A 19,739-nucleotide genomic window follows, 5' to 3' on the forward strand; every position below is an offset into this window, starting at 1 on the left:
GTTCATATATAATTTGGAGCACGAGGTAAAATAAACTTTTTAAACTTTCTTCCTTAATAAATAATTTACATTTTTCTTCAGTGAATTTCACAAAAAAAACTTAATTAGTGGTAATTGAATTGACATGTTTAATGCAATACAATCTTGTGCGACTGACTGCTTAATGATCATTTAAGGTCTATAATTAAATTAACTTTTATTTCACATGCATTATAAGAATCAGTGGACTAGTACAGTGATGGCACTTTGGGCCAGAAAATATCTCCTGTCACCATCTTTCCCCCTCCCTTCCCACTATCATTTCTACACCTCAACATTCTTCATTGCCTTTGAGATTTCAAATATCACCTGCATGCATCATATTTTTACAGGTGTCTCAGTGGACTTGATGAGATGCACAAACTAGTGACCTAAGGCTTGTTTTGTTTTGTCAAATGGAATTTAATTTATGACTGACTGTGGCACATCCTATCCTGAAGGCAGTAAAAAATTTCAAGTAAATGAGTGATGGAGATTACAAATCAAATGGGGTCTCCCCCCTCTCCCCCCTCCCCCCTGATTTACTGCAGAGCCAGAAGCAGTACAAGTAGACACTGCTGCTTCCCACACCCACTAAACTGCCCCCTGCTACTGCAACTACTGGGATTGTTTTTTCTTTCAATTCACCTTCCGCCGCAAGTACACTTCCACACTGTGTGACCTCTGCAACTGCAAATGATTCCTGTAGGCTGATTGAACAACTGGCCATGTTCCAATAGTTGGCCTCATAAGGACAATTAGGCACATCTTGATTCCTACATTGTGTAAGAAGGACTGCAGATGCTGGTTTAAACTGAAGATAGACACAAAGAGCTAGAGTAACTCAGTGGGACAGGCAGCATCTCTGGAGAGAAGGAATGGGTGACGTTTCTGGTAGCGACTCAAAACGTCACCCATTCCTTCAATCCAGAGATGCTGGCTGTCCCACTGAGTTACTCCAGTTTTCTGCGTCTATCTTTGATTCCAATGTTCATGTTTCTACCAACAATTTCTGTTTGTGATCTATTGAGAATATAGACAGCTGACGGAATTGGCTCTTAAACAAAAAACTCCGTGTATGCAAAATGTCTTGACTCCTTGACCTAATCAAAACAACTTTCTTTAAAACAAAGAGCTAATCAGCTGAAACAATTCTGCTGCATCTCCCGGTAATGTCCAACTATCAACATGACTGATTCCTGGCCAGTTTTAGGATTGCCACTTCAAGTATGAGCCAAACCAAACATTCTACCTGTGTTATGAACAAATCCAAATACCAGTTGTTGCATTGTGTATGTTCATTATAATATTAATGAAACAAAATAGATCATAAACAGAAATTGTTGGTAGAACCAGGAACATTGGAATCAAAGATAGACACAAAAAACTGGAATAACTCAGTTTTAGACATTCCTGTCAATTTTGCTCAAAATCAATAAAAAATTATGATATTCTTACGATCTTCTCTAGCCAATACATTCAGAATATTAGAAGACTGTTAGCACTATAATCTTGTCCGGTATTTCGATAAATGCAAGGAATCATGGGATTTGTCAAAGGTCATTGGGGATTTAAAAAAATATCAAAACGCAGAGCTGTATAAACTGTGTATAAATTGTTAACTATTCTACCAAGGAATTAATCTAGAATTCTGTTAACTCAATAGCTTCCTGTCTTGTTCTGCTGTTCACACAATTTACACAGTCCAGTGTGAACATAGGTCAGTTCATAATCTGCAATTATGAGATATTCAAAAAGTTAAAGAATTTATTATTTTCATTTAATCTTTAATGTGTTTAATGCTACTCGAATAAGAAAATATTACTTGTGTTTGAAACATTTTCTTATGTTTATTCATAATTTATGTGTAAAAATATATTTAATCTGAGGCAGGCCGCAACTATCAGTGTGATGTGGGGCGATGCTTTACCTACAGGCGGTGTGAATGTACAATTAATGCAAAGATTCATCTCCGAGGAAGCGGCCAATCTGATATAAGACATTTAACTGCGAAATGCCTGCCCTTCAGTATTGGATAGATTGAGTGGAGGGTCTGTGCTGTTCCAAGTTTGCGGTGTTTACGGTGCGTTTCCCCCAGCCAGCTTGCCCAGTGACCAGCACAGTTCGTCAGCCCTTGTTAGCAGAGGCTTTGTGCAGCCCAAAGGTTTTGTGGAGGTTCTGCGTTAGGATCGGGCATGCAGCGAGCTAGTGAGAGAGCTGTCTGATCAGATCAGTCCAGATTGCTGAGTGGCTGAAAGGCGGATTTTAATGGGTCGTTATTAAACTGTTCCGTCTGTGCGGCATCGCCAGCTCTCTCTCTCTCTCTCTCTCTCTCCCTCTCCCCAACTGTCGACAAAGTCTGACTGAGAAAATGCTCCCACTCATATTACAGGTTGGCTCCACGTTTGCCCACTCGTTGGGGCAGGCGGCGCCTCCGGCAAAGAGAGAGCGACCAGGTCCCGTTAGCTGGGGAGCTGTGACCAACTCTGAGTGAAGCCTCTAGTTTGGCTGCGGTACACATGGCTGCAAATTCTCATAATTATCTCCGCACGGTCACCCGGACCCGGCTCCCAACTGTGAGACCTGACAGACTGGAACCAACCCCAGAGGTTAAAGCAGCAGCATCTTTAGTTAAGCCAACCCACCTCGAAGGTTTAACCAGCATGTTTGAATTCAACCTTAAATTTCCAACCTAACCCCACACAGCACATTCTCCTTGTTTCCTTCAATCCAGGAAGGTTGTTTAGATAGGAATGCAAGGACTGTCTCAAATTGGTTGACCACACAACTTGTAATTTGTGTAAATCAATATTGAATTTGAATGGCTGTGCCTCAGGCTAATGCCAGGGATTTGATAATTGACAGGTTCGTTCCAGGCATTGTTGCGTTTTCAAGGCTGGTGCTGTATTGAGTCAATAATTTAAATAGATACAATTGTGGATTTGTGCAGCCTGCAGTATGCTGTGGCCTACTGCTGACATATTTAACGGATACATTTATTTATCAATCTCATTGTAATGAATACGCAGGTCCGTACACACACAGTAGCTCAGCTGGCGAGAATGTTTATCCCGAATGACCCATGACCTGGGCATGCGCAGTTGGGGGTACCGAACCTGCTTATTAATACAATTCTAGTACTGAGAAACAGATGTTTGAGGAAGTCTTTATCTGGGGGTAGATAGATAGATAGATATAGATAGATATATATAACATCTCAAATTGTAGGTACATGATTTCTCAAGAGGTACCATACACACAATGGAAATTTCTGCAGATTTCTGTAATAATTTTTCATATTTTTTGCACATTTTTTGATTAACACCACCTAAAGCAATGTGAGTTAGGAATGTCCTTAAGGATTCATATGCTGATGCATTTCTACACATTAGTTTGATTGACACGCATAAGACACCCACCTTAATCCCCACAATCTCGTCAATGAACCGCCTGCTGACAGACATTAGGGCCTCCTGTGGCCACTCATGAAACCAGTCAATAGCTGTGCAGTTAACTATGGCTGGGAACTTCCGGGCTCTCACGCGCAAGGTTGAACCAACTGGGGAGAAACAGAGAATAACCTGCAGGGGACAAGATTACAAACAAGCTATATAATGACCACGATAAAAGAAAGTACTCTGAGTTATGATCACATAAAAAGATGATGCGTAAATCAGAATTCAACATAGGCTGGAACAAAAAGCCACCTACTTTCATAAAAATTGGATTTAATATAAAGTAATAGTCGGTGGATTCACACTGCACACACTAAAATGAGTGCGAGTGAACAATTCAAGGCATAAGGCTTATTTTTAAGAGAATGTGAGATATCTTCACAAAATCCTGCAAGTAAAAAAGTTATTTCAGAAATGTATTGCATGAAGAATACTATATAGTTCATGCTACCCAAAAAGTAAGTTGCTGTAGTGGAGAAATGCTTCTAATCACACTTTTCATATTCAGCACTGATTTATCTGCTGAAGGAGGATGGTGGTGATAACGAGGTTTCCACACCCATGCTTAACCTGAAAACGTCTAATGTTTATAAACCAAACTTAATCAAAGAATACTCCATTGGTTATGCATAAATTTGATAATAATATTATCAAAATTATCAAGAGTAAAAAAGACTGCATATACTGGAAATCTGAAAAACAATGAATATACTGGATATGCTCAAGTGATCAGGCAACATCCGAGGGCAGGAAAACAGTTAATAAGTTGGCTTCTGATTAATGTGAAGGGTCATGCGCCTGTAACATAAATTTTGGTTCCCCCTGGATTACTACCTGATGAGTATCGCCAATATTTGATTTCTATCACCAGTAAAATATTTTTCTTCCTTTCAAATTCCTTCACAGCATTCATTATTATAGATGTTCGGCCTGCCTACGAAAGGATAATCGTTTCTTTGCATTTAATAAACGATTGCAATTTTACACCCCGATTTATAAACTATTATGGACTGGCCACTAGGAGGTGCATTAATGCAGATTAACTTGACTTTCACTCAGTCTTCTCTCAGTGTGGTGATATTGCGGGGTTCTGTATGGCACCAGCCCTGCCGGTACTGCTGAGCTCAGACACTTTGGGAAGAACAGCAGGTTTAATTCAAATCTGGGCTGTTTTGTGGCATAACTCATTACACAAACATGCATAATCATATTTTTAGTATTGCATCAATGAGCTACATTCATAAAATGTTCTGGATAACTAGCTTTGTCATTTCAGTGATAGTTATAATCCGACTGCTGAAATATGATCTCTAATTTCCCGTTCAAATACCACTAGTTATAGTGATAAGTTTGCCAGGCTCAGTGCACTGGAGATCCAGCAGATCTTCAAGGAGGAAGGATGATTGGATTAAAGGTCAATTTTACAACTATTGAATATATAATTCAAAAACAACATTCATATTTTCGTTTGAAAGAAACAGCAAACTTTGCTTAAACTTAATACCCTCAGATTAAAGCACAGAAGGCTGGGAATAATCAGTAGATCAGGCAGCCTTTGTGGAGTGAGAAACTGGTATATAATTCAAAAACAACCAAGGAACTGATTGTGGACTTTGGAAGGAGTAGGATGAGGACCCCCTGTTCCGTTTATATCAATGTTGGTTGAAAGGGTCAAGAGCTTAAAATTCCTGGGCGTGCACATCTCTGAAGATCTTTCCTGGTCCGAGAACACTGATGCAATTATTAAGAAAGCACATCAGCGCCTCCACTTCCTGAGAAGATTACGGAGGGTCTGTTTGTCAACGAGGACTCTCTCTAATTTCTACAGGTGCACAGTAGAGAGCATGCTGACCGGTTGCATCGTGGCTTGGTTCAGCAACTTGAGCGCCCTGGAGCAGAAAAGACTACAAAAAGTAGTAAACACTGCCCAGTCCATCATCGACTCTGACCTCCTTTCCATCGAGGGGATCTATCGCAGTCGCTGCCTCAAAAAGGCTGGCAGTATCATCAAGGACCCACACCATCCTGGCCACACACTCATCTCCCCATTACCTTCAGGTAGATGGTACAGGAGCCTGAAGACTGCAACGACCAGGTTCAGGAAAAGCAACTTCACCACAGCCATCAGGCTATTAAACTTGGCTCGGACAAAACTCTGAACATTAATAGCCCAATATCTGTTTATTTGCACTTTATCAGTTTATTTATTGATGTGTGTGTATATATTTATATAATGGTATATGGACACACTGATCTGTTCTGTATTCATGCCTACTATGTTCTGTTGTGCTGAAGCAAAGCAAGAATTTCATTGTCCTATCAGGAACACATGACAATAAACTCTTTTGAATCTTGAATCATGAGAATGTATCCAAGCAAAAATCTGACAATTCTGCCAGTATGTCAGTCAGCATCTGTCGAGAGAGAATTAGTGCTGATTTTCATGACAATTACTTTTCATCCAGTGAAGGAAAATGAATTGAAATGTTGGTCCCGTTTCTCACTCCACAAAGGCTACCTGATCTACTGATTATTCCCAGCCTTCTGTGCTTTAATCTGAGGGTATTAAGTTCAAACAAAGTTTGCTGTTTCTTTCGAACAAAAAGCCTTGCTGACGCATTTAATGTTTTGTGAATACCTTAAGCTGCTGTTGTGTCCGGTTCAAAAAGAACTTCCAGCAGTTTTCCCGGTTATCCAATATGCCCAAACCTCGGACCTCATTACGTATACTGCTGATGATATTGTCAACCTCTTCATCACTGAACAGATCAGGAATTTCACCTGATTGAAACAATTTAAGATTCTGATTGCCACAAGTTTTTCAAAAGCATCTCTGTACATGAGTTATATATCTTTTGAAATTTTAGCAATTATGTGTTGGTAGTAGGATAACAAAGATGTAATGTCAATATTATCAAAATGAACATTTATTGCATTTCTAGAGAACAATTTGATTTACTTTGTCATTTTATTTATCACCAAATTAACACTTTATAAAAATAATGTTAGAATAAGCCACACTAGAAATGAAAACCTATTTACGCATTAAATAAAAAGAGTCATCCCTTTAATCCAATAACCATTGGAGTGCTATATTTATATTACTTTAGTGATACAGTTTCCACAGAATAAAATAACAGATTGTTTCCATAGAGGAATGAAAGAAATAAAAATGTTCCTGACAGAAATTAGCCTGTCACACTTAGGTAATTTTTTTTAGGCGACTGAAGGCGACTAGGCTGTCGCCACATTCCATTGGCGACTACCTGCGTCTACAGGTACCGGCGACTGAATTGTCTTACCTTGTCGTAGCTTGTCGCGGGTGGACGTAGGTGTGTCGTAGGTGGACGTCCTAATGGATCGCCGGTAGCTTGCCGTAGCTTGACGTTGATTAGGAGGTAGGTTGTTGTGGACATTGTCTAGTCGCTGGCTTTTTGGCAACCTGCTACAACTATGACAGTTGCCGGCAGTCGCCAAAAAAAATCGCCTAAGTGGGACAGGCCCATAAGACTTTGACTTTTAAAAGTTCTTTGGTGAGAATTTAGAAATTCTTTGAAGGCAGATTGTGTAGGTACTCCCATGTGTATAGGTGGGGGATGGACGTGGGGACAAAGGAAATGTTCCAAATGACCGAAAATTTCTCAGTTAAAATCCTAGGTTAGTTGACATTGAAAAGAACGAGAGGAAGCATTAAATAAAAACTGGCATTAATACCTCCATAGGTACAAAGCATTTTACATCCAATGAGATGCAAAAATGACAGTAGGTTAACAAGATCACATTACAGTAAATCAACAAGATTAGTACAAAAGGTAAATCGTGAACTAGTGAGGTGAGATGATGGTAAGTTTACATTTAAAGATCTGAAAATTGCATAAAAGCTAAAAATAAATAAGGTCTATATTTATGGGATCGAATTAAAGAATAAAATAGGTTGAGATAATGATTTAATTTAATAAAGGATGAACAAGGACCATTTCAGTTTATTTCAGAACTGCAAATCAAAGCTTTTCACTGAGCCTTTATGTAGTAGTTTTACGCCACAGTTTAAAATTGACAGTGGATGACCCACGGATTTCTCCACATTATAGACTGACAACCGTAGCTGATTTTTCAGAGGGAGAAATGGAGAGGGAGTAAAATGTAACATGTTTCCAATGCTCTGTCAGCTTTGAAATGGAACCTGTGCAAGCACAGGTTTGCCTTTTACCTGATGCCAGCAGATCATTGATCAGGACCAGGAAACGTTCATCTGGAACTTGAGCATCTGTCAGAAGCAAAACTGTTGGCAGGTTCTTGGCTCCAGCCTTTATGTACAAATTAGCAAGATCAACCTAAATGGAGCAGAAAGTGAACTGTTACCAATGCCACTAAAAAGAAAAATGGGGTGGTCCAATACAACAATACATCAGAGAACAACAAAGTGAATGCAAGAGTGAGAGTTGAATGCCAGTAACTGGTGAAACATAATTGTTGCACTGAACCAACAGGGAAACCAAGCAGGGAGATGCTCATTAGGCTGACCTTCATTGCCCTTACCAGCTGGCGATAAGAGTGCTCTGGCAAAGCCCTGTGGCCACCTGCCTCAGCTGCACACCAGTGCTTCCAACAAGGAAGCAATAAGACCAAGCACTAAAAAAATTAATCCATAATTTGCATGGCTACTTTCTCTCCAGATAGTCCTTAATGGTGTCAGCGGCCCAGCTTCACCACTCTCTCAAACCAGTGCATTTAATGTACTTGTCACTCTCTGGGTGAAGGAAGCATCCCACCTATCCCCTCTCAACCTCTTCCCCTGAACTAATCTCCTCCAGTTTTATCTACCCCCGATATGGGAAAGGTTTTCTGCAATCTACCCGTTTTCATACCCTCAATTTTATCATGTATTTCCTCAATCATTTATATCCTAAACTTATTCGCTTAAGGGAGAACAGAGTTTCTCCAGTCTCTCCCCTTGTAGCTTAACTGCTCCATCCCAGGCAACATACTGGTGAATCTCCTCTGCACCCACTCCAGTGCTATCAGACCCTTCCCAAACCTTTGTGACAGAACTGCACACAAAAGGTATGACCAAGATTTTGTAAAGTTGGAGCATAGCCTCTGTACTTGTGTATTCAATGCCTCAACGAATGAAGGTCAGTATCTCGTATGTCTTCCTGACCATATATCAATACCTGCAAAATACACCAGACATACTCCGAGATCCCTCTGCCCCTCAATATACCCAGAGAGTGTTCATGATGTCTTAGACTCATTAGTGCTCTCAAAAGATGTCACCTCACATTTGTCTGCGTCAATCACCATCTGCCATTTTTCAGCCCATGATATAACTCTGTAACCTAAGATTACCTCCTACACTATCAACCTCCACCAATCTTTGTTATCCACAAGCTACGACTCAGACACCTACATTTCTCATCCCCCAAGCCTCAAGACCCCAGCTGTTACCCAGTCAGAGTAGTGACCAATGTATTCTATAACATCTCCACCAAAAAATATAATTGTTCAGTAGTTCAGGCACAATTTCTCCTTGAACACTGAATATTTTGTTATGAAGTTTGGGGGTGGTTTTTCAGTTAAGACATGAAACATTTAAAACCTACATTAAAAGAATTGTATTTAATGCACCATGAATATATTCCACAACTAATGACATTGCAGCGACTTGGACATCACTTGCAGGAAAACATCTTAAATTTACCTTCCGAGAACCTTCAGTTTTGCAACATCATTGATTTGGAAATAAAATCATACATCCTAATTATTGAATTTTCTTTTTTTAATGCATCAATAACACAATGGAATGAGAAACTGCAGTATGCATTAAACACATAGTTTTTCAGAATGCGACTGACAAGGTGTCACATCAGTAGTTAGTGGTGATGAATACCTAATGTTCAGAATTATGAAACAGATAAAATGTGATCTGCGATAGAAAGTGCCTTAAAAAATGGAAAAAGTTCTTCAATAAAAGAGAATTTTTCAGACAGGAAAGTTGTGAATTAAAACTGAAGGAATAGCATCAAAGCTTGGGTTAATGGCTTCAATAAGCCAAGTTCATAACAGTGATTTTTTTATATACGTTAAAAATCATCAATGGTATAAAATAATGGGCATGAAACCAAAGAATGAGAAGATATCTATTTTAAAACCATCCAAAAAAAAGAGACTAAGGAATGATAGTGTATGAATCCACAAGTATTATAGTTTATGAATCCACATATTCTTCACGGTGGTGCTTAGCTGCAGTTTTAAAACTAATGCTACAAAATAGAATAGGTGATGTTTCGGGTCAAGGCAGAGGGAAACAAGTACCCGAAATGTCACCTATTCCTTTTTCAGGAGATGGTGCTTGACCCGCTGAGTTACTTCAGTATTTTGTGTTTATCTTCGGTGTTAACCAGCATCTGCATTTCCTTCCTACACACTTCATCAGAGCAGGATGTACATGCTCAATTAAAGCTTGGCTGTAGTTTGGGGGTTTTTTTGGGGGGGAGGAAAATAAAAAACAATGGCTTTAAAGTAGCACTTTTAATGTTGAAAATATAAGGAAATAGATAATTCTAGAACTTGAGAGCCTTGGTAACTAAAGGCCAACAACCAATAATAAATCTGCCGATTTAAGATCCCAAAAATAATGTAATTAGTTCAAACATAAATGCCAATCACATTGTTCCACTGACCTAAAACAGCACACATATATACAGTGGCCTCCATAATGTTTGGGACAAAGACCCATCATTTATTTATTTGCCTCTGTACTCCACAATTTTAGATTTGCAATAGAAAAAAAATCACATGTGGCTAAAGTGCATATTGTCAGAATTTATTAAAGGGTATTTTTTATACATTTTGGTTTCATATGTAGAAATTACAGCTATGTTTCAACATAGTCCCCTCATTTCAGGGCACCATAATGTTTGGGACACATGGCTTTAAAGGCGTTTGTAATTGCTCAGGGGTGTTTAATTGCCTCCTTCATGCAGGTCTAAAGGCCCTGTCCCACTGTACGAGGTTACTCACAAACTCTCCCGAGTTTTCCCCTTGATTCGAACTCGGGGAATGTCAGGTAATGTCGGTTGCAAGCCCGTATGAGTCCGTAGATGTTTCGTAGCGGCTCGTAATGCCAGCCGTAGGAACTCGGGATATCAGGTAAGTCGGGACCTTTTTTCAACATGTTGAAAAATGTCCACGAGTTAAAAAAAATAAATATCCCAGAGTACATAGGAACGGCTATTACCGTAATTCTCCAAGTTCGAATCAAGGGGAGAACTCGGGAGAGTTTGTGAAAACTCAGGAATGTGGGACAGGGCCTTAAGAGAGCTCTCAGCACCTAGTCTTTTCATCACCTTTGGAAACTTTTATTGCTGTTTATCAACATGAGGACCAAAGTTGTGCCAGTGAAAGTCAAATAAGCCATTATGAGATTGAGAAATAAGAATAAAACTGTTAGAGATATCAGCCAAACCTTAGGCTTACCAAAATCAATTGTTTGGAACATCATTGAAAAGAAAGAGAGCACTGGTGAGCTTATTAATCACAAAGGGACTGGCAGGCCAAGGAAGACCTCCACAGCTGATGACAGAAGAAGTCTCTCTATAATAAAGAAAATTCCCAAACTCCTGTCCGACAGATCAGAAACACTCTTCAGGAGTCAAATGTGGATTTGTCAATGACCACTGTCTACAGAAGACTTCATGGACAGAAATACAGAGGCTACACTGCAAGATACAAACCACTGCAAAAAAATAGGATGGCCAGGTTACAGTTTGCCAAGTACTTGAAAGAGCAACCACAGTTCTGGAAAAAGATCTTGTGGACAAATGAGATTAAGATTTATATCTGATTGATGGCAAGAGCAAAGTATGGAGGATATAAGGAACTGCCCAAGATCCAAAGCATACCACCCCATCTGTGAAACATGGTGGTGGGGGAAATGTATGGCTGCAGAAGGTACTGGCTCACTTATCTTCATTAGAATTAGAGAATTACCTTTATTGTCATTCAGACCTTACGGTTTGAACGAAATTTCGTGCCTGCAGTCATACATACAATAATACAAATTAACATCCACCACAGTGAGTCCTCCAAGCACCTCCTCACTGTGGTAGAGGCAAAAATCTTAGGGTTGCAGTCTCTTCCCTCCTCTTCTCCCTGTGCGCTGAGTCGATACCCCACCGGGCGATGGTACAAACAGTCCCGCGGCTCACCGAACCCCGCAAACGGGCCGGCTCAAACACCGCGGGGTGGTCGAAGCTGCCGCCCTCCAGTCCAGCGGATGCAGCTGCTAACCCGCAGCTGAACCCCAGACTCAGGTCACCGCCACCAGAACGCCGTCCCAGCCACCGGAGCACCGTTCCAGCCCCGAGCCGGAACGCCCTCACGTGAGTGCCGTTCCTCCCTCGAGCTGGGCCGCTCCGACGGGAGCGCCGTTCCTCCCTCGAGCTGGGCCGCTCCGACGGGAGCGCCACAGCCCATCACGGGAGAGTTTCAACCCCACGCCAGGCCGCCCTCACGGGAGCGTCACAGCCCCTCACGGGAGCGCCGTTCCAGCCCGGAGCCGGACAGCCCTCACGGGAGCGAGCCCAGGGCAAGTCTTGACTTGCTCTGCCTCCGGAGTCTCGAAGTCGCCATCTCCGCCATTAGGCCTCAGCGCAGACGGAGGCAGAGAAGGGGGATACGACAAAAAAGTCGTATTCCCCCGAAGGGAGAGACAGCAAGCCCCGTTTCAACCCCCCCCCCCCCCCCCCCACATAAACACAACCTAAAAACCCAAATCTTAACTAGACAAAACAAAAAAAAAACAACACTAAAAAGTAAAGACAAACGGACTGCAGGCGAGCCGCTGCTGCCAGGGCAGCGCCGCCACTTCCATCTTCATTGATGGTACAACTGCAGATGGTAGGAGCATAAGGAATTCTGAAGTGTACAAAGCACATCCTATCTGCTCAAGTTCAAATAAATGCTTCAAAATTCATTGGCCGGCAGTTAATTCTACAGCACGTCAATGATTCCCAAACAGACTGCTAAAGCAACAAAGGAGTTTTAAGCTAAATAATGGTCAATTCTTGAATTGCCAAGTCAATCACCTGATCTGAATCCAATTGAGAATGTATTTTATATGCTGAAGAGAGAACTGAAGGGGACTAGCCCCCAAAACAAGCATAAGCTAAAGATGGCTGCAATACAGGCCTGGCAGAGCAACACCAGAGAAGACACCCAGCAACTGATGATGTCCATAAATCGCAGACTTCAAACAGTAATTGCATGCAAAGGATATGCAACAAAATATTAAACATGACAACTTTCATTTACATGACATTGCTGTGTCCCAAACATTATGGTGCCCTGAAATGGGTGGACTATGTATAAACACTGCTGTAATTTCTACATGGTGAAACCAAAATATATAAAAATGGCCTTTATTAAAATCTGATAATGCGCACTTTAACCACATGTGATTTTTTCTATTACAAATCTCAAATAGTTGAATATAGAGGCAATTAAATAAATGATGGGTCTTTGTCCCAAACCTTATGGAGAGCATTGCAGCTAGCTCAGAATTTAGCAAAACGAAGTGAGCTGATGAAATTTCAATCATCAAGGCGATTCTTTTATGTGTAATGCATGCATAAGTGTAAAACAGAATTTTTATATCATGAAAAGCAACTTAGACACTATTTGGAGTTTTACCACACACCAATAATTTTCAGATCTCTAACAATGCAGGATTAGAAATGGAAAACATTACCTTCAGATCTGAAATCCCAAAGCCTTTCTTCAGTGTGATTTGGAATACTTCCAGGGAACTAATGTAAGCAGCCAATCTGGATAAACTCCGCTTCCCACTGCCACCAACTCCCACCAGCAGAGCATATCCTCGGCTGCTCTCCAATATTCGATTTATCCGACATCTTATCATAACAAGACAAAAACATTTTTGGTACACATTTTATAATATTTCAGTAAAATTAAACTAAATCTAATCTATACAAGGAAATTACACAGGGGGAGGCACAGCGGTAGAGTTGCTGCTTTGCAGAGCCCGAGACCCGGGATCAATCCTGACTATGGGTGTTGCTGTATAGAGTTTGTACCTCCTCCCCGTGACCTGCATGAATTTTCTCTGAGAACTTTGGTTTTCTCCCACACTCCAAAGACATACAGGTTTTGTAGGTTAATTGGCTTGTTATAAATGTAAACATTGTCCCTAGTGGAGGATAGTGTTGATGTTCGGGGATCGCTAGTCGGTGTGGACTCGGTAGGCTGAAAGCCTGTTTCGGCACTAAACTAAACTAAATCTAAACTAACCAAGGACGACTAAACTGGCATTATGGAGGGCAATAGATTTATCCTACTAATTAGAGATAATAATAGCAGCAAACCTCACCATCACACCCGGATTTAACGGCTCACACTTTATTTACATCTCATCTGAATGAAACATGGATGCACATGATTAGAAGAGCGTAGTATGTGAGGTGACTTCACCACCTTAAACACAGTGAGCCTACATAGTCCCATAAAAGATACATTAAAAAAAATCTGTAATTCGTAGTTTATGGAACATTGGACATAATACTTGCAGTAAAGTATTGCAGAATTTTAGAGTGGTGGGTAGATGGAATGAGCTACCAGAATGGGGAGTTGAGGCAACAATTAAAAGACATTTGGACAGGTACATGGATAGGAAATGTTTAGAGGGATATGGTCCAAATGTGGGCAGGTAAGACTAGTGCAGATGGGGCACCTTGGTCTATTGGGTCATGGCCAATAGTGAAAAAAAAACTGGCCGTGAAAAGGTTAAACAGTGGCATATTTTTGAGGTCTTTGCCTTTGGTTTCCTAGACTACTAAACTATAATTGGAAACTGTAGCTTGGACAACCCCATAATACAACTTGCAGAGTTGGAATGGGAACAGTACGATGGTGCCAAAAGCAACTGTCGGGAGAAGAATGACTGAGGAATAAAGACGTGCAAATTAGGAGGGACTATGAGACCCACAGGTGTAATGGATCTGCCCCTGAAAGGAGTAGGTTTCTGCAATGTATTAGTCAATGAATGGCTGAGGAGGACATCAGTCAAATGGCTTCAGGAGGCCTTTTAAGATAATTTCCCAACTGCCTCCAAATGACTGTGCAAGATTGTGCATCATAATTATTTGGCAAGCAAATGTAAAATGCCTTTACCCCTTTTTGCAAAAGGAGGATGATAACATTGTGAGAAACCTGATCCCTCTTCTTTTCAGTCATATTCACTTTGTCAATAAAGACACGGTAACTGCTGACACATGACACTGACAACTTCCCAGTGTGGTTTTTATTTGTTGGACAAATCATAAGAAATGAATAGTAAGTTATAGAAAAAGCATATAAAATAAGCCTTTTTATCAAACTTACACATGTTGCATTGCATCTTCAAATAAAACTAGGTTCATCACAGCATTGAGCTCATTATAGTTATCAAGAGTTTCAGTTAGAATATTCTTCAAGACCTTCCAATCTTTTACGGGCATGTAATGAGGATCTCCAATTCCAAGAGCAAAATGACAAAAAATCAGTGGCTTCTGAAGTAAAATATTATCATCCACACCCTGAAATATGAGAAGATACAAGTTAACTGCATGATCTAGAAGACACAACTTGGGACAGAGCAACTATTAAAAATACCATCAAAACTAAAAATATGCTTGAAATGCAAAGATTTGCAGAGTTATAAGGAAAGAAATCAGGAGAAAATTAATTGAATACTTTCAATTGTCCAGTCTGAACATGAAAGCTGGAAACAAAAATAAAATATCATATTCATCATATCCATAATCCTTTCATATTTAACTTACTTCAAAGAATTTTTTGGCTGTGTCCAACTGAATTCTTTGGAAGAGCTCAGAATCTTTTGATTGAACTAGCTTGTCTTCATAGACACGGGATGATTCGTGAAGCCACAGTAATACCAAATCAATTGACTGTTTTAAACAATCAGGAAGCGTGAATAATATTCCCTGGAAAGAAATAGAACTAAAATAATTCATAAGATCATAAGTGATAGGAGTGCAATTAGGCCATTTGGCCCATCAAGTATACGCCGCCATTCAATCATGGCTGATCAATCTCTCCCTCACAACCCCATTCTCCTGCCTTCTCCCCATAACCTCTGACACCTATACTAAACAAAAATGCCTTAAACATATCCACTGACCTGGCCTCTACAGCCTTCTATGGCAAAGAATTTCACAGATTCACAACCCTCTGACTAAATAACATTTTCCTCATCTTCCTAAAAGAACATCATTTAATTTTAAGGCTATGACCTCCAGTCCTGGACTCTCCAACTAGTGGACACATCCGCTCCACATCCAAGCCTATCACTATTCTGTATGTTTCAATGAGGTCTCCCTTATTCTTCTAAACTTCACCGCGTACAGGCCCAGTGCCCACAAACGCTCATCATAGGTTAACCTAATAATTCCTGGGATCATTCGTGTAAACCTCCTCTGGACCCTCTCCAGAGCTCGCACCTCCTTCCTCAGATATGGCGTCCAAAATTGCTCACAATATTCCAAATGCGGCCTTACCAGCGCCTTATAGAGCCTCAGCATTACATCCCTATTTTTGTATACAAGCCCTCTTGAAATAAATGGTGTCATTGAGTTTGCTTTCTTTACTATCGATTCAACTTGCAGATTAACTTTTTGGGAATCCTACACCAGCAGTCCCAAGTACCTTTGCACCTCCGGTTTCTGTATTCTCTCCCCATTTAGAAAATAGTCTAATCCTTTGTTCCTACTTCCAAATTGCATGACTCCACACTCTGCTACACTGTATTCCATCTGCTAATTCTCTTCCCACTCTCCCAACCTGTCCAAGTTTATCTGCAGAGTCCCTGCTTTCTCTACACTACCTGCCCTTCCACCTATTTTCATATCATCTGCAAATCTGGCCACAAAGCCTTCAATCCCCTCGTCCAAATCATTAATATACAACGTGAAGGGTAGCGGCCCCAGCACCGACCCCTGCGGAACTCCGTTAGTCACTGGCAACAACCAGAAAATGTCCCCTTCATTCCCACTCTTTGTCTTCTGCCATCCAGCCAATATGCTCTCCTAGCTAGTATCTGCCCTTTGATAGTGAGCTCCCATCTTCCTCAGCAGCCTCATGTGCGGCACCTTATCAAAGGTTTTCTGAAAGTCTAATTAAACAACATATACTGGCTCTCCCTAATCTGTCCTGATACTTACTTCTTCGAAGAATTCCAGCAGATTTGTCAAACAAGACCTCCGCTTCACAAAGCCATGCTGACTTCAGCCTATTTTATCATGAACTTCTAAGTACACTGTAACCTCATCCTTTATAATGAATCTTACCAACCACCAAAGTCAGACTAACCAGCCTACAGTTCCCACTATTCTGCTTTGCTCCCTTCTTGTGCAGCGGATAAATATTGGCAATTTTCCAATCATCTGGGACCTCTCCTGTCTCTAGTGATTCTTGAAATATCACTGTCAATGCCTCCACAATCTCTAAAGCCCTAATTCGGAACCCGAGGGTACAGTCCATCTAGTCCAGGTGACTTATCCACCTTCAGACCTTTCTCCCTACTAATAGCCACTCCACCATCTTCCAACCCCTGACTCTCTTGAATTTCAGGCACATTGCTGGTGTCTTCCACAATTCAGCAGTCATTTTCAACACAGTTTCATAAAAATATAAATATGGCAATCAACAAGAAAAGTTGCCCAAATATATGAATGGGGGATTAAAAAGCACAAATGTGCAAATGTTGGAATTCTGATTTAAAAACAGGACATGCAGGAAATAATCAGCAGGTTCGGGAACACATGAAGAAAAAGGCAATAGACAATAGGTGCAGGAGTAGGCCATTCGGCCCCTTAAGTCAGCACCGCCATTCAATGTGATCATGGCTGATCATCCACAATCAGTACCCCGTTCCTGCCTTCTCTCCGTATCCCTTAACGCCACTATTCATAAGCGTCCTATCTAACTCTCTTGAAAGCATCCAGAGAACCAGCCTACCACTGCCCTCCGAGGCAGAGAATTCCACAGACTCACAACTCTCTGAGTGAAAAAGATTTTCCTCATCTCTGTTCTAAATGGCTTGCCACTTATTCTTAAACTATGGCCCCTGGTTCTGGACTCCCCAAACATTGGGAACATGTTTCCTGCCTCTAGCGTGTCCAAACCCTTAATAATAATAACCCTTAAGAGCGTTACTGTTTCAGTTCAATGATCTTTCAATCACAGTTCTGAAATGTCATTGACCTGAAATGTTAATCATTCTCTTTTCCATAAATGCGGCTGAATCTCAAATCCCCAGAAGTAGGCGGAGGTAAAGGCCTTAACCGTTGAGCTGGGGACAATAATACACCTTGCTTTGCAAAAAACAGATTTATTTTTTAAGGCAAATATTTAATTTGCAGCAAAAAACATCTGAGCACATCTGTGCCACTAAGGAACACACAAACAATCTCCCAAATGTACTAGTGGCCAGAGGACCTAGGGTGACGGAGGAAAAAGGAAATTCATATTAGGCAGGAAATGGTGTTGGGTAGACTGATGGGACTGAAGACTGATAAATCCCCAGAGCCTAATGGATGAATTGATGACCATTTTCCAATATTCTATAGATTCAGGATCAGATTCCTGTGGATTGGAGTGTAGCTAATGGAATCCCACTTTTTAAGAAAGACAGGAGTGAGAAAACAGGGAATTATAGACCAGTTAGCCTGACATCAGTGGTGGGGAAGATGCTTCTGGCCAATTTTAAAAGATGAAATAGCGGAACATTTCGATAGCAGTAACAGGATCGGTCCGAGTCAGCATGGATTTACAAAGGGGAAATCATGCTTGACTAATCTTCTGGAATTTTTTGAGGATATAACTAGGAAAATAGACAAGGGAGAGCCAGTGGATGTAGTGTACCTGGACTTTCAGAAAGCATTTGCTAAGGTCCCCTGTGGGAGATTAGTGGACAAAATTAGAGCAAATGGTATTGGGGGTAGGGTACTGACATGGATAGAAAATTGGTTGGCAGACGGGAAACAAAGAGTCGGGATTAACGGGTCCCTTTCAGAATGGCAGGCAGTGACCAGTGGGGTACCGCAAGGCTTGGTGCTGGGACTACAGCTATTTACAATATACATTAATGATTTAGATGAAGGGATTAAAAGTAACATTAGCAAATTAGACAATAGACAATAGGTGCAGGAGTAGGCCATTCGGCCCTTCGAGCCAGCACCGCCATTCAATGTGATCATGGCTGATCATCCATAATCAGTACCCCGTTCCTGCCTTCTCCCCATATCCCCTGACTCCGCTATCTTTAAGAACCCTTTCAAGCTCTCTCTTGAAAGCATCCAGAGAACCGGCCTCCACCGCCCTCTGAGGCAGAGAATTCCACACTCACAATTCTCTGTATGAAAACTTGTTTCCTCATCTCCGTTCTAAATGCCGATGACATTTACAGATGACACAAAGCTGGGTGGCAGTGTGAACTGTGAGGAGGATGCTATGAGAATGCAGGGTGACTTGGACAGGTTGGGTGAGTGGGCAGATGCAGTTTAATGTGGATAAATGTGAGGTCACAGTTTAAGAATAAGGGGTAGGCCATTTAGAAGGGAGATGAGGAAAACAATTTTCACCCAGAGAATTGTGAATCTGTGGAATTCTCTGCCTCAGAAGGCGGTGGAGGCCAATTCACTGGCTGCTTTCAAGTCATAGTTAGATAGAGCTCTTAAAGATAGCAGAGTCAAGGGATTTGGTGAGAAGGCAGGAACGGAGTACTGATTGTGGATGATCAGCCATGATCACATTGAATTGTGGTGCTGGCTCGAAGGGCCGAATGGCTTGCTCTTGCCAGCTCATGGAGATTTAGTTTCGTTTTAGAGATAGATTTAGGAAGTGGAAACCTTTGCATGTCATGCCTCCCAGGCCTGTTGATTTCCTCGTGAGCCCAGCATCAGGAGATATATATAGCAGTCATTATTTTTTATGCCCAAAAATGTGTAACAACTGGTAACTTCTGAGACCTTGATCACAAGTACAATTGTACAAAACAATAATTATGTATTACTGCCTTTTCATTACATTATTCAGGGCACACTAGACATCCCAGGAATTTCCCCAAAGGCCAGCATTTTGGACAAAGTCAACAGGCAGTAAAGGCTCGATGATCTGATGAGTTTAAGCTCTGAACTTGAAAGACCATAGATTAATTCAAGTATCCAGCCTAATTCTCTTTTCTAAATT

The 19,739-nt window shown here is 41.0% G+C and overlaps 1 protein-coding gene and 1 long non-coding RNA gene across 2 annotated transcripts in view; one reads left to right on the top strand and one right to left on the bottom strand.

The window, feature by feature from the left end:
* Nucleotides 1–19,739, bottom strand: part of LOC129712715 (dynein axonemal heavy chain 11-like) — a 286,248-nt gene that overhangs the window by 107,820 nt on the left and 158,689 nt on the right. The window contains exons 50-55 of the mRNA XM_055661378.1: nt 15,314–15,475; nt 14,874–15,067; nt 13,225–13,387; nt 7,684–7,807; nt 6,112–6,254; nt 3,438–3,599 (exon numbers count right to left, since the gene is read on the bottom strand). Coding sequence (XP_055517353.1) covers nt 3,438–3,599; nt 6,112–6,254; nt 7,684–7,807; nt 13,225–13,387; nt 14,874–15,067; nt 15,314–15,475 — 948 coding nt within the window. The remainder of the gene's footprint in view (nt 1–3,437; nt 3,600–6,111; nt 6,255–7,683; nt 7,808–13,224; nt 13,388–14,873; nt 15,068–15,313; nt 15,476–19,739) is intronic.
* LOC129712728 (uncharacterized) overlaps nt 1–19,739 on the top strand; it is a 41,358-nt gene that overhangs the window by 1,668 nt on the left and 19,951 nt on the right. The window lies entirely within an intron of this gene.

The sequence above is a fragment of the Leucoraja erinacea genome, chromosome 2 (genome assembly GCF_028641065.1).
Source record: "Leucoraja erinacea ecotype New England chromosome 2, Leri_hhj_1, whole genome shotgun sequence".
Classification (NCBI taxonomy): domain Eukaryota; kingdom Metazoa; phylum Chordata; class Chondrichthyes; order Rajiformes; family Rajidae; genus Leucoraja; species Leucoraja erinaceus.